This window comes from Malurus melanocephalus, unplaced genomic scaffold, assembly GCF_030028575.1.
Source record: "Malurus melanocephalus ecotype Western Australia unplaced genomic scaffold, MMel_1.1 scaffold_216, whole genome shotgun sequence".
Classification (NCBI taxonomy): domain Eukaryota; kingdom Metazoa; phylum Chordata; class Aves; order Passeriformes; family Maluridae; genus Malurus; species Malurus melanocephalus.
Window position 1 is genome coordinate 1,048,037 of NW_026623448.1, and position 14,386 is coordinate 1,062,422.

At 41.9% G+C, this 14,386-nt stretch overlaps 1 protein-coding gene across 1 annotated transcript; it reads left to right on the forward strand.

Moving 5' to 3' along the window:
• Positions 1-6: 6 nt before the first annotated feature.
• NEMP2 (nuclear envelope integral membrane protein 2) lies at positions 7-13,895 on the forward strand. The gene is made up of 9 exons (XM_057374118.1): positions 7-29; positions 2,300-2,415; positions 3,892-4,120; positions 4,294-4,366; positions 5,353-5,446; positions 6,148-6,262; positions 6,919-7,144; positions 9,343-9,519; positions 11,535-13,895. Exons 2-9 carry the CDS (start codon positions 2,326-2,328, stop codon positions 11,758-11,760), a joined length of 1,230 nt encoding a protein of 409 aa, XP_057230101.1. The 5' UTR covers positions 7-29; positions 2,300-2,325; the 3' UTR covers positions 11,761-13,895.
• The last annotated feature ends 491 nt before the right edge of the window (positions 13,896-14,386 follow it).

A 14,386-nucleotide genomic window follows, 5' to 3' on the forward strand; every position in this document is an offset into this window, starting at 1 on the left:
CGCGGGCAGCGGGGAGGCGCCGCCAGCAGGTACTGCCCGTCCCCTCCCGCGGGTGGTGTCAGGCCGGGGGGTTCCTCAGCCCCGTCCCTTGGGAGCGTGGGACGCGCTCCGCTCCCGCTGTCCCTGGGCCCGTGTTCCCAACATGCTGCCGCCCAACATGGCGCTGCCCGGCGGACGGGCCGGGGCCGCCGCCTCTCCTCTCCTCTCCTCGCCTCGCCGGGAGCTGCAGCGGGCCGGGGCAGCGCGGCCGAGGAGCTTTGCTGTGATCCCCCGTTGTCCCGCCGCAGTTCGGTTCCCACAAGGCGGCCCGGCACCGTCCCCGGTGCGGCAAAGGCTGCGGGGAGCCGGCCCGGGAGAGCCCGCACGGACAAAGGGCCCGCGGCGCGCTGAGGGCGGGCGCGTCCCGGTGCCGCTCCAGCGGCGGGGCCCGAGCTGCCTCTGCCTGCGCGACTGCCTCTGGCTTTCTCGGGTGCTCGAGTCAGGGRAACTGGGTGCTGRACAGATCTTTTATTAACATGTTTGMGGGCAGGCWAACCCCTAAAGGCTCTGCTCAGCTGTAGTAGCAATATGGAACTCCAGAACCGGCTTCCTCCTTGCGCTGACGTTCTCTAGTTTTGGGCATCCTCCGGATTCCACAGCAGACCCTGATGGCTCATAATTTCAAATGTCTTTGCTTGCAGCCTCAGAATTTGAGAGTTAGTCTACCTGTGTGTCCTCCCAGTAGCTAAAACTCCTACCACCTCAGATTACCTGTTCAGAAGCATCTCTCCTTTTAGAACATCGTGGTTTCACTCTGTGGAGCTGAGGCAACATTTCAAACAGATGATTTTTCTCAAGAAAAATGCCTTAAAACTATGGGTAGCAAGAAAGTATTTGCTGGCTTTGCATGTGAATGACATTGCCTGTAACATGGGCAGGTAGTTTATCCCTAATGACAGGAAATCCTAAAATGCCCTTCAGGGAAGGTGTGGGCACTCCGGGCTGTGTTTTRGCCCTGCTAGCAGGGCATTGCCATTTCCTGTCACTGGATTATCTTGCTCTTTGTCCAGGGTAGTGCCCAGCCTCACCTCCTTGCTGCGTCAGTGGGCAGCACTTTAGTGAYGATAATCCTTTTGCAGCATCATCTGATGACTTTTGTGAAAGTCCCTGTCTAAAGGTATAGCCAGCCTTGTCTTGAGTGGCTGTGCTCCCTCCCAYTGGATTTGCCATGGATGAAGATTAATCAGGTGGTTTAATTTTTCCACAAGAAAAATGCCCAAATTTCAAGGTTAAACCAATTTAGCAGGATTATGTGTGGACAATAATTCTGTAACGCTATAATAAACTTAAGTAAGAGCATCCACACAGGTATTTTTCATCGGCTTAATTAAACTGGTTAAAATATAATTTAGCCTAATTTCAGCTTCCTTACTGAGACACAGCAGGTTTTTTACCTGCAAACAGCATCTCCTTGTSTGGATGGAGACTGTTTGCACATACCCATTTTGCTGCTCTGAGTGCATGACAGTGTGTTAACAGCTATTACTGAGCTTGGCTTAGACCTACATTTTCTATTCAGTAAGCCAGATGAGTCCCTCAGTTMAGATGTGTAATTATTTCCTTTATTCTTCTCTTTAATTATGTTCTTGAAACACRGTGCTAATGCACTGTAGGTTATATTTTACACATGTATATAGATCAGAATGTGTGTTATTCAAACTTTGCTCTGTTAATCTTTTAGGTCCATTTCTGCTCAACAGTGCAATCTTAATTCTGAAGATCATAGGGGCTCACTAACATTTCAGGAGGATTAGAGCAATTCACATCCCTAATTTAATGATTTATGGTGAGCTGTCAGTGCACTTACCTCATAATATTCCATGGCTGGACTGTGACAGGAAAAAAAAGTGTTCTGAAAGAAGAGGTGTGTTATTTAACATTAGAAACATTTCTGAGGCAGAGGAATATGACTTTTGTGCCTAGCAGCCGTATCATGTGCTAAATGACTGTTAATATGTAAGTCTGTTTACCTGCTCAGACTCCCACAGYTGCATTCACCACTGGTTTAGGGAACTCTGGTGGAGTTAACACCCACTTGTGCCAGCAGTGAATCTGGCCCAGAGGCGCTGTTCCCGTGCCATCAAAATATTGGTGCTGAACCCAAGCTTTTCCGGATTACATTTTTTAAAAATACCACCATGATCATSTAAATTTTACTGAACATTTTTCTCTCAGCATTTACTATAGTGAAATGGACTAATATTGGACATTTGTATTTGATATGTGCTTAAAATGAATTTTTTTGCCCCCCTCCCCCCAGGTACAAACTGCAGCTTATTGCAGGAAATGGATGTCATCCAGAAGCAGGATGAAAGCTGTTACTGCTATGTTCAAAACAGAACTATTCACTTACAGTACCTTTGGTCAACTCTCCAGGTAGGAGCCMTTTTGGGGATCATGGAGTACATTTCATGTGAGCTTTTCCCAGCAAAGCATATGGCCAGTGAGCAAGATCAGGACAGCATCTCTCTGTAATTATTAATTGGAGTGGTGTATATTTGGGACCATGATAAAATGGCAGCATTACGAGTCTCCAGCTGGGATGCAGTGAGTTTTAGTCTGTACTGTAAGGATGTCAGTCAGGCTTAKAGTATGATGGTGCCACAAAAATATTAGGATTGCATGTTACTGCACACCTTTTCCACTGATGGACCACTATTAAACCCCTACCACAAGTGCCTTTGTAAAATTGCTGAGTTTGAGGACTAAATTCACTTCTGTGGCTCTATCACTGTAGCACACCAGGCTGGTGTAGGAACCAAAGGTTCATTGGACTGTGACTAATGAACAAACAGCAGCAGCAGTGTGTTTCTGTTTTCCTGAGTAACAGAGGGTTGTCTTACAAGACACACATATAGATAGTAATTTGAAACAAATAAAAATCTCTTTAAGAGTGGAAGAAGTAACAGCTAATGAGGTAGCCATCTCCATAGTTACTTTTCTTTTCCGAGAAGTATGTCTGCAGACTAAGGAAACGGTTTCATTTTGTGTCTCTTGGAGGACTTTTCTCTCAGATAGAAGAAACACATCTTTGTCTGTTCTGAGGACTATTTTCCAMAGGAACRTGTTGCAGATGTTTTTGTGAATGGTATCAGGTGGTAAAACCCTCCCTCAGTCATACAGACTTYCTGGAGTCAGTGTTTAAAAGCAGGAAGTTTGGATTTTCCCACAGCAAATTGCCTGCTGATGCACTGTCTCCTCTCCCAGTACAAACCTGGTTTATTACCTGTTGCATCACTTTTTTGTAGATGGGTCTGTTGTCTAATGGGCCCTGATCAAGAACTCAATATGTATCAGTCTCTAGGAAAATCATCCCAACTTAGAAGACAGACAAGATCTTTTATCAGTTTGGTGAGGGATGGCACTGGGAAAAAACCACCTGGGAAAACTGGGAAAAAAAGCCCCAAATACCCAACAGGAATGTGCTTCTATTTAAATTTCTGGTTATGCTGTCTTTCAGTTTCCTTATCGCTGTTGTGTCCTCAACATGAGCATTGCATTATAAAGAAAAGCAAGTCCAATTTGTTATGGTTTAGGGGTGCAAGGAGGAGGGATATGAGCATCCACAAAAGAAAGTGTGGTCAGTCAGATATTGCTGTTTTTGTTAGAAATTTGTGGGCAAGTGTCAMAATAAAACCAAACCCACTGAACTTTGCTGCCAGTGAGTTCTCTGAATTACCTTTAAGGCAATTAATTATAAACAATCTTTGCACAATATAAATAACCAATACTGAACAGTTAAGATGGATTTTCAAAACCACATGCATGGCTTATATGTGATATAGTTCARAAAAACAAAACCCTACACTGTTTCTGAGATGATTCTCTGTGTATTCTGTTCTTTGTTTCTAGATAAAAGTTAACAGCAAAGAAAAGTTCAGGTTTGAGCCTATTTCAGAAAAAAACAACTGTCGGTATTCAGAAACTGTTTTTGAATTTGCTGCATGTGCTGTTCAAATCCTCTGGAAGCCAGAGACATGTACAGAAACYTTTTTGAGCATAAAACAGTATGGAGAGGATGTTTGTTTCAAAATCCAACCCTTCAAAATTGAACCATACACTGTGAGGGTGAAACGAGAAAGTAAGTACCAAATCTTTGAGTTGAGRTTACAGATAGATCGGTATTGCCAGTGCTACTGAATGTACCATCTCTTCTGTAAGAACCTTGGGACTCTTCTATTGGTATTTTATATRATCAGCATTTCAGATTGAATTAGTCTAAAGTCGATTTCTATTTCTTTCCCCCTTTTTTAGTGCTAGATGGAAAGCTCTTGTTTTTGTTTGTAGCTGGAATTTTTCTGTTCCATTTTGCAAACAGCCTAAGCAGGTGAGTACTGGCTGCTTTTGACCTTCCTTCCCAAAGCCTGTGCGTCTTTGGTCTGTTTGCTATGCTGAAGAGGCAGTTCTTTGGGAAAGTGAAATAAGGAACTGAATATATATTTAAAACTTCCTCATACCATTTGTGTTTGGACAGATTGTGACATACCTTGGAGTGCTTAAGTTTTCTTATCAATTAGCTGTGTTATGGTTTTGGTATCCAAGCTTCCTGCACTGGGGGATACCAAGACAATCCTCAGTGAGCAGGTGCGTGGATGCAGAAAAATCCTCTTTCCTAGACCACTGAGGATAGCTGAAAGCTAATTAACGCAGCAGGTTATCAATGATGCCTTCCTTGGGGCGAAATATTTAGGATGAAGTAATCTTAGGCCTGCTCTGCCTCTGCCTTTGTGCCAGCCTTTCTTCTGATGCACGTTTTGCATAGCACATACTCAATTTTTATAGCAAAATATGTGGCCCACAACTTCAAAGCAAAGTGAGTCATGAAATAATTGTCAGGAGGCGCCTCTAAAACAAGCAGAGCAGCAATAGGTTTTATAGCATTAACTCTGAATTACTAAGTTGGACTTTATAAATGCATATGATTAGAAAAAAACCTTGTTGGTTTGCAGAGGGTTTTCTGTATTTTAAATTAAAATAAAACTTCTCTTGCAGTACAGAACCATATTGGTTATTTYATTTTCTTCTGTGTACTAGAGCCTAGAAGGTCAATTCAATCAGAAATAGCACGAGGTTTAAAAAACCCCAGCACAGTCTCCTAATGTACAACAACCCCAGTGACCTTAAATACCTGTTGGGAATTATTCCTTACACAGATTTAATACCTGAACTGGGCCTGTTAACCATATAAGTACAACTCTAACTTATAGTAGAGTTAAGTTCTTATTGAAGATCATTGCTGTTTTTACAAATGTTGGCATCTTAACCAATTACAAATTGTCTTTCTCACCATATTCTCTCTTGTTCTCTTTACAGGAATACCAAGTTCTTTTACCTTTCTGGAATAATACTGGGTCTTCTTGCTCTGCTAGTCTTTGTCCTGTTGACACTTAAAAGGTTTATTCCAAGGGTAAATCTATATTTATAAAACAAAATAATAGTAATCATCATAATATAAGAAATGAGAGTACAGAGCCAGATTCTGACCTTGTTCTGGTTTTGTGGCCAGGTAACTGCACTGAAATGACTGCAGGATTGTTTTCAAGTAAATATAGTTAGATCAGAGTCAAGTTCTGTTTAGCTTCCTCCTGAGTTTAACCTGAACAGGAGACTRGTGCTGTAGTTCATTCTGAAATATAAATTGCATTTATTGGATAGGAGCTAAGCTTACCTTTGAATCTGTGAATCAATCTAAATAAAAATACAGTGGCAAGTGGGACAGGTCCTCTTCCATTCACCAAAGCAAATTCATTGTAARGCAGATGTGAATTTTTCCTTTACCTTTACAAAGCCTGTGCATTCCCATAATATTGCTGAGGTATGTTAATTGGGAACACACTGCAGTAGTTGTACTGTGACATTGGGACATGGTACACAGAGATGTACACAGAGATGGGAGTTGTACTGGGACATGGTACACAGAGATGCAGTTGTTGGGCTTGGAATGGACACTGTTTTGTTGTAGCATGCAGAGGATTGTGCAGTGGAAGTCTCAGTACAGATCATAAACTCTGTAGGTCTGAAGAATCCCACTTGTGAGTTCCTTGGCAAACAGTGGTCCTGATTCTGACTTACAATTTTTGATGAAATCTTTTTACTTTTATTTTCTAGCACAGTACTTTCTGGATCTTAATGAGTGGCTCCTGGATGGCCTCTCTCTATTTTATTTACTGCTTCAAAGAGAATATGCAGTGGTTGTGGTCTGAACACAGAAACTACCTGTTGGGTAAGAAAATTGTCAAGAAATGTGAGATTTTGGTTTAATTTAGTGGTCAGATGAATACCTGCCCATAAAAAGTGAAAATAAAGTGAACTCATTTATGGAGTTTTTCCTCCATCTATTTTCTCCTAAGCYATAGATGTTGAAACATTCTAAAGGTTCCTAATCCATTCAAATGATTGTTTACTCATGTTGTGTTATTAAAGAAAGAGTTTGATGTAGAGGACTAGTGGTTCTAAGAGCAGCTTTTGCCTGYATTATTTGTTCATTGATTTGCTATTACGTACTTTCTCTGTAAGAGCAAAAGGGCAGCTCCTCTGGTTTGCACTTTGCTGGATGTGGGAAATGGATGCACAGATTGCTAAGTGGATGTGGCTGCAGGGGATGACAAACCTATTGATCTGGCACCTGCCTCGACATGGCCACAGGAGGAGAATTCATGTGAAGCCCACAGAACTGGCTAAAAGCTGTTCATAGATAGCCTCGTGAGCTCTTTGCACGCTTTGGAAGTACAAAGCATATGAAACATCCTGCAGTTATCTGTAAGACAACACATGAATCAGCAGGCTGCACTTCACAGCAGCTGCAGGCTTTGTGAAGCAAAGTAAAGTTTACAAGTATAGTTTACGTCTTTTTCTCCATGTTCTTTTCTGTTCCTGCAGGGTATTTTCTGGCTGTTGGGATCACCAGCTTTGTCGTTTGCTATCAGCATGGGCCACTGACCACTGAACTCAGCATAACCTTGTTCACATGGACACTCCAGTTAACAGCCTTTGTCCTGATCTACTGYGGTGTTACCATCCCTCAAGTTGCATATGCAGTCATAGCAATCAGCCTCTGCTCYAAAGGCCTCTGTTACCCCCTGGGTGCTGCTTGTCACATTGCCAGGTCTGTGTCTATTTGTGAATGTCTGAGTCCTGGGAGTACCAGGAAATACTGGAAGCTGATAATGAAAAAGCTCTGTACACTTCAGTAATGATTTGGCAATTTATGCTAGCTATACTTTTGCTAAACTTAAAAGGTTTAAGGAAAGGTTTAAGGTCCTGAGACACAGGAATTATTTTCCTTTTGGCAGTTTGAGAGATGAATTTTATTTGATGGATAATGGAGAAATGTGACTGTGCTTTTAAGAACAAATGTAGCATCTTCTAGTCCACAGCATATGGTAACCAGAACATTTCTGTTTGATTGATTAGACTGCAGTGATGCTGCCTTGGTTTGACACGTAGTGACAGAAGCTGCAGGGAACTCGTATGGAATTTTATGGGATAAAACAGTGTACCATTACCAAGGAAGCAGCTGTTCAAAAGTGACAGTCCTTAGAGGCTGGATAGCRTAGAATTTAGAGACTAAAATCACATGTCCACAAAAACAGTGTTCTCCACTGATTTTAGTTTTCCAAGGTTGTTRGCTCCCTTTGATTCAGGGAAGCAGTCTATTTGAACTGTGGCCATACTCCTCTGTATTCCTAGAGGCCCATATACATTGTAGCATTCGGAGTAAGAACTGCTTGCAGTAGGTAGACCTTAACTTGCTAATTATTTTCAATAGCAGTACAGGAACAACATGTTTGCTCATYCTTGAATCTGAAACATGTTTTAGCACAAGTGCAATGCTCAAATGAAGATTCTAAAAAGCCCTGCCAACTTRCATCTGTTTTTTACCTTCAGTGATGGATGGCATCCAGGTTCAGAATCTTTAGAACAAACTGTTCTATAGCTGTGGACTCTGCTGAACTGCAGAGAATAGGAAGAGGCAAAGGCTAGAACTGGCATAACTAAAATAATAAAACCCAAATAATTTGTCTTTTTTCAAACATTATTTAGTTTTGAAAAACAAACTGTTTTGTTCTTGTCTTCTCTTTTTACATGGTGAAGTTGGAAGCTTTTTTATTTTAGGTAGAATTTATTGTTTGTTGTAGACCAATTTTTGCCTGCAGCTGATAAGCACCAGCTGTTTCAAAAGCAGCWTGTAAGAGCAACACCTGTTGTAAGCAGGTTTAGAACACTGGAATCAGTATGATGTGGCTACAAGTTCACAGAACATACTTGCTTTACTCTGAAACACTARTTTATTCTTCATGTGGTTCTTTTATTCTGTTTCCATGAACTGATGTTTCTCTAAAGAAACACAGCTCTACAAATCTCTCTTAGGAGAATGATAAGGGCTTTTTTCTTTTTCTGTTTCAAAATCCCTAACCCACAGCACCAAACTGTGAGGCCATGATGCCAGATAAAGTGTTCAGAGTAGCAAATACATCAAAATATCTTATTGTCTTGCAGTATTTCTTGTTAAGAACAGTGGATCTCAGTGAGCGAGGAAGACCCTTCACCATTTGACTTGGACAATGGCTACAGTTCTCTACTTTAAAGGGATATAAGAAGGAAAGTTGAATGCTGCTGTTGGAGCAGGTGTTTTTATACAGAGCTGAAAGTTTTATGGGCATCCAGCCCTTGCTTATCTTAACTCATCACAACATTTAAATTGAAAGCAGTCGACAGAAGGGAATGGAACATGGCACACTTTCTAATTTATATCTAATTATATTATACATCACTCGGCAGCAGCTAAAAAACCATCAGATTGTAAACATTTTGGCCTCAGACTACTCAGTTTTGTAATTTAGAGCAAGATTTAAGAGAAGCAATCTAGTAAACAACATGAACAACTCACAACAGGCTCAGAGCATTGCTTTTCTYTGAAGTAACATATGCAGACTGGGTTTTGATTCAGCCCATGTCTCTGCACAGACTCATTTTGCATTTTGCACCTAAAAATGGCTGAGCAAGCAGCCATCTATTTAATTCTGTGAGATTTTAGTCCATGCATACACAATAAGGACCTSATCTAAAGCTCATTTGAAGCTCATTAAATACCATGTGAAATTCTACAGCCTCTGTTAAGACCTAGGGTAAACAGTCTAGCAAACATTGCATACCTTGTCCTCAAATGTAAGAATGTAGCTGGTTCTCTTAAAAGCATAGAGGTGATTAATGCATGTTAATAGCAGGTAKAGAGAAAAAAGGCAGATAATAATTATGTGCCAGGAGACTTTATAAATACTGATTATTTTAATTTCATTCTAGAAAAATTAAGCATCACTTTAAATCAAAAAAATTGGTGTTTAAATACCTTACYGAAGATGAGTATCGAGAACAAGGTGAAAGTGAAACTATCAGAGCTCTGGAGGAGCTGCGCTCATTCTGCAGGAGCCCTGACTTCCCATCRTGGATAGCTGTATCCAAACTCCAGGCTCCACACAGGTAAGAAAACCTGGCTCCTCTAAACCAGGAAACACATTGCACAGACACTGTCACACAGCAGACCTAAATGCCACTTAAGGCACWGTTCAGGTGTGTTTGTCTTGCATATCCCACTCAAGACCACAGCCACACCTCTCAAGGGTATTACTGGCTGGTGCCATTAAACCCCYGTTTGTTCCTCCCTGACCATCAGTTACTCTTGGGAGTTTGTAGACATTCACAGCTAATTCACAGTCGTAGAACTTCAGRCTTCCTACACTGCCTCTGTAAGCTCTTGTAGTGACCCTTGTGGCTCCCTAACCAGTGAAATTGCCCTCCTTCAGGTTTTGGAGCAGTGCACATTTTTATGGTGCAAAATTGGGGCAGGCCGAAGATACATACCCAAAATATTACCTATATTAAGCTCTGCAAACGTGCACAGTCAGGGAATCCTGTTACTGAAGTATCACTATCTAAGACTAAGAATACAGAGAAAGAAATCAATACCAGCACGTAGCAAGTAGAACAGATAGAGGAGCCGTGCCATGTATAGCTTAGGAGATAAACTTAAGACAAATATAGGTCAGGAAGGGACAAGCAAGCAAAACCAGAAAAACCCTGCAGAATATAAAATTAAATCATAACAGTGTATTCCCATCAAAACAAGATATCAGAAGCAGAGTTCATATATTAGCCAGTCACAAAGATTTAGTCCTTGCCACAGAACCAAGTGTCACGATTTCAAAGGAGCCCTAAACAGCCTGGAATTTAATCAATAGCAATTTAAACCCAGTTTCAGAACCTTCATCTTCCTTGGATTGGCACACAGACAGCCTCTCTGCCAGGTTTTATAGATTTACTGTTAAACAGTCTTACTTTCTAAGCTGCTTGCCTTCTTCAGCATGATGAARGATAAAAGATTGAAAGCTTACTGCAGTATTGCACAGCTAAATACCACCAAATGTACAGAACAACTGAGACACACTCATTTCTAGTTGTCATTTCGTTAATAGAGCTGTTAYGAACTGTTCACCAATTGAGAATATTGAAATAAAAAGGAGAACCAACAGAAATCAGATGTGGAGTAGCTCTCCCAGCTCCCATTAAGCATCAGACGGTGGTTCATCCCAAGGCAAGCCTGTTCCCCATTTAGACTAACAGAGCTTCCAAGAACAGCGAGGTGACGACATTCATCTCACAGAAATGTAAATTATTGATTGGTTTACCAGAACTCCAGAATGTAGCTGCATTTCCTTTTTCATACATTTCTCTGATGCTGTCGACACTTACCCAGGTGTCAGAACTGCCGTCTGTTCCCACACACTTGCCAGAAACCTCCAGCTCCGTTCTCTCTCTTCAATGGAGTTGCCCACTGAAAGTAAGACTTATGGCCAAGTGCAGTGTAGGGAGAGTGCTAAGTTCATCCTTTGTTTCCTGCCACACTTGCAGTTCAGCATTAACCTRGAGCAGCTGCAGAATTGCCAGTCTGCAGCTCCAGGTTCACCAGAAGCAGGAATTCTTTGGCAAGACTGGAGCTCAGCTTGCCCACAGTGTGCWTGCAGTACCAGCAGCACGGTGACTGCACAGCAATGCAGGAGTGCAGAATTCTTGCCCYTTTTTCCTTTCATTAGCAAAAGCAACTTAACTGAATTCTTACCCTCATAATATGCTACAGCTTAACTTCATTTTTAGAAGCTAAAGTACCAATTACCCCACTATACAAATGCTTACTCTGGATTACCCCACAAGCACTGACAAGATGTGAATGCAGTATTAGATCTTCTTGCTTAGTCACAAGACCTTGCAGATGGTCTCCAGAAGAGTGRAAGTTACTTCTACAGAAAATACTGAAAAGATGAGGCAGGAAAATCAATCTTTGGGGTTGTTGCCATCCATTATTGGAAAKTCTCCTCATCTGCACTGCCTGTGGGCATGTCCTTACAACACTCCTGCTTAACTAGCAATACCCCTAGYATTTACCATATTTATTCTTCTAATTTCTCAGCTGATCACTCTTCCCTTTAAAAATTTGGCAGGTTTGCAGCTTTTGTTCTGGGGTCTCCCCATGTCTCACCTGCAGAAACAAAGGCYCATGATGAGCAGTATGGCATTGGGAGCTTCTTCCTGGAAGAGCAGCTGTTTGAGGCAAGGGCACAGCCTGAGCAAGATGAGCAAGCCAATTCCGTCCATGAAGAAGATGGGGAGAATGAAGATGAAATGCATACACAGGTTCCATTTCCATATGCTACTGAGTTGCTCTGAGCTTTGAGAAATAAGGGAAAAAAAAAGACAGAAAACACACTTGTCCTAGAAAGGGAGGATACAGAATGAGAACTCACACTTGGCCTTTTTTTGTGGTTGCTGGTGGAAAAAGAAGGATTTTTGAAAAAACTGTTTCCTGTATCACTGATGTTACCTGATTAGAGTAATAGAAGGAAACCATAGGGGCTGTTCAAGTGAAGAGSAATCTCATGCTATTGGTATTTGCACTGGGGAAGCAAACATGTATTTCCAGGGCAAGTACTGGAGGCAGCCTGTCCCACCAGGATGCCTTGTTTTACCAAGGATACTACCTCTAGAAAACAGAGAATCTGTTTTGGCCCTTTCCACTTCAAGTCCTCTGTGCTGAGCACTAGAGGGAGGAAAAGCCATTTTTAATACTCTCTTTTTACTAAGTACCCTGTGTGTCAACACTTGTGATAATGCTGTTAGAGTGCCGATAAACTGTGTTCCTTGTTGGTGAGACTTTTCATAGAGAGTTAATGCAGCTGAATGAGGTTTGTTTCCTCTTCTGGCTGGGCTTGCTGTCTGTTAGCTTCATCCTGTCTCTCCCATTAGTTTTAAACTCCCCTTACCCCTCAGGATACACTTTTCACCCTCTGCCCATATTCTGTTTTTGTTCCCTGCTGTACACGTACTGCATTGTGTTCTTTCTATGTCTTTGTTTATTTATGTATTTTCTTCCCTCTTGTGCAGATCCTTCTGCTAACCCTCTGCTTCTCCACCTCTGACAATGCAGATGATTTAGATTTTCCATCCCCAAACRTTTTTGCTATTGCCTTCAGATTCAGTGTCAGCTTACCTCAGGCAGGTGCTGCTGTTCATTCCAGGCCTCTCAAGAGCCCAGCAGAAAAGAACACAAGAGCTGAGGCTGTTTCAGCTGCTTGGAGAAACTGCTATCAGCAGGGCCAAAGTGCTGCTGTGACCCTGGAACTGGGAATGCAGATAACCCATACAGAGCTCCACTGGCCTCAGAGTACTCACTCAGCAAGAAGTAGAAAATCATTCCTGGCAAAACAAGGAGAGAGGATACCYTCCCTTCCTTAGCTGTCTGTAGGACTTCTCACAGGAGATGGGTGAGGAGGAAAAACAGAACAGGGAGAGAAATTTAGGCAGTCATGTGTCTTTCAGTTCATGTATTACACAGTCATAGGCTAGGGAGTAGAGCATGCACCCTCAGTTCATCCACCTACAGATGAAATTTCCTTCTTTTGTTCTTCAGACTATCTCTCCTTATATTCTTGTGTCCTCACTTTGCTATTTTCCTTAGTGTCTCACAAACTGCAGAAAACAGAAGACCATTAAGTCTGCCACCGTCTGATCTTACAACCCCCCCAGGAACAGTCGGCGATGGGGGGCAGTTAGTGTCCCAGAAGGAAGGGCATGTCAGCCTGGGATCTGTCTGCTTTAAAAGGGGTGYCTGTTCTTTGTGACAGGCCTAATGGTGCAGCGTGACTTCAGCAGTGCAGCTGCTGTCCTGGGTTCTCCTTGTCCACCACTGTACCAGGGACAAAACCTGTTACCTTCAACGGTGCTAAGAGTGCAGCCAYACCACAATCCAAGAGCTCTTCTGTGTAACAAGGGACTCAGAGTTGGTGCTTGAAAGCCTTAAAGCCTTACTTATGTGGTCCTTTCTCCTTTATATTGCTTCAGCTTTGCTTCATTTTAAAATGAAGCACTTCCATTTTACAATAAACAGACATTTAACACTCTTCTGTGCCATCAAATTGTAAGTACCTATGCAGAATCTATAGCATGTTCAGCAGAGGAAGCAGGTGATCCAAAATACACTCACTGTTAAGTCCACAGCATTCAGAAACAGAGCAAGAGTCCTGTCTAGGAAGGCCATTAGCAGTGAGACTCATCCCTGAGAGAGGCTGCTCCTCCCAAAGCCACAGCTGCATTGCCAGCCACACTCTGGAAGTCAGGTTTGGCTTGCGGGGGGGCTCAGGCACTAGCAAGAAGGAGTTGTGAAAACAGAGGAAAGCTTCATTATCTTGGATGGTTTGGGAGAAGGGTGAAAACTGCCCCCTGAACAATTGTCACAGACCAAATGAGATTTATRAGATAATCTTTGCCTGTGTCACCATCATGAAAATRGAGTACYTAAAATTATTACAGATTAGGTAAAGGATACTCAAARAGATGTCTTAATGTTTTTACATGTTTTRAAGTACACAGGTTATTTTCAGTGTACTTCATAGTTAGCCAAGAACTYCCATCCAAGCAATTTGAGGCCAAGGAGGAGAATCAGATCTATCTGAGCTTAAACACAGTTTTTCCAGATGTCCTCTCTTTAGTGAGGTAGTGATGGCTACTTTTCCATAATATGGAGGTATGTAAGTACATATATGTACTACATAAATACATAATATGTATTTACATATAATAGCACAGATTATAGATTACGGTAGTATTTTACCTAAGCAATATGTTAAATGGAAAAGTCTCCCCAGTTTAGGTAATTACATGTTTTAGAAGAATATCAGGTGCACCTACTTCAACAAAGAAAAAGATGAAAAAGAAATAAAAATCAAACCCACATTGTATGTAGTTTTGAGGTCCATCATTTGGCAGGGATGGGTAAATACTATCCAAAGCAGAGCAT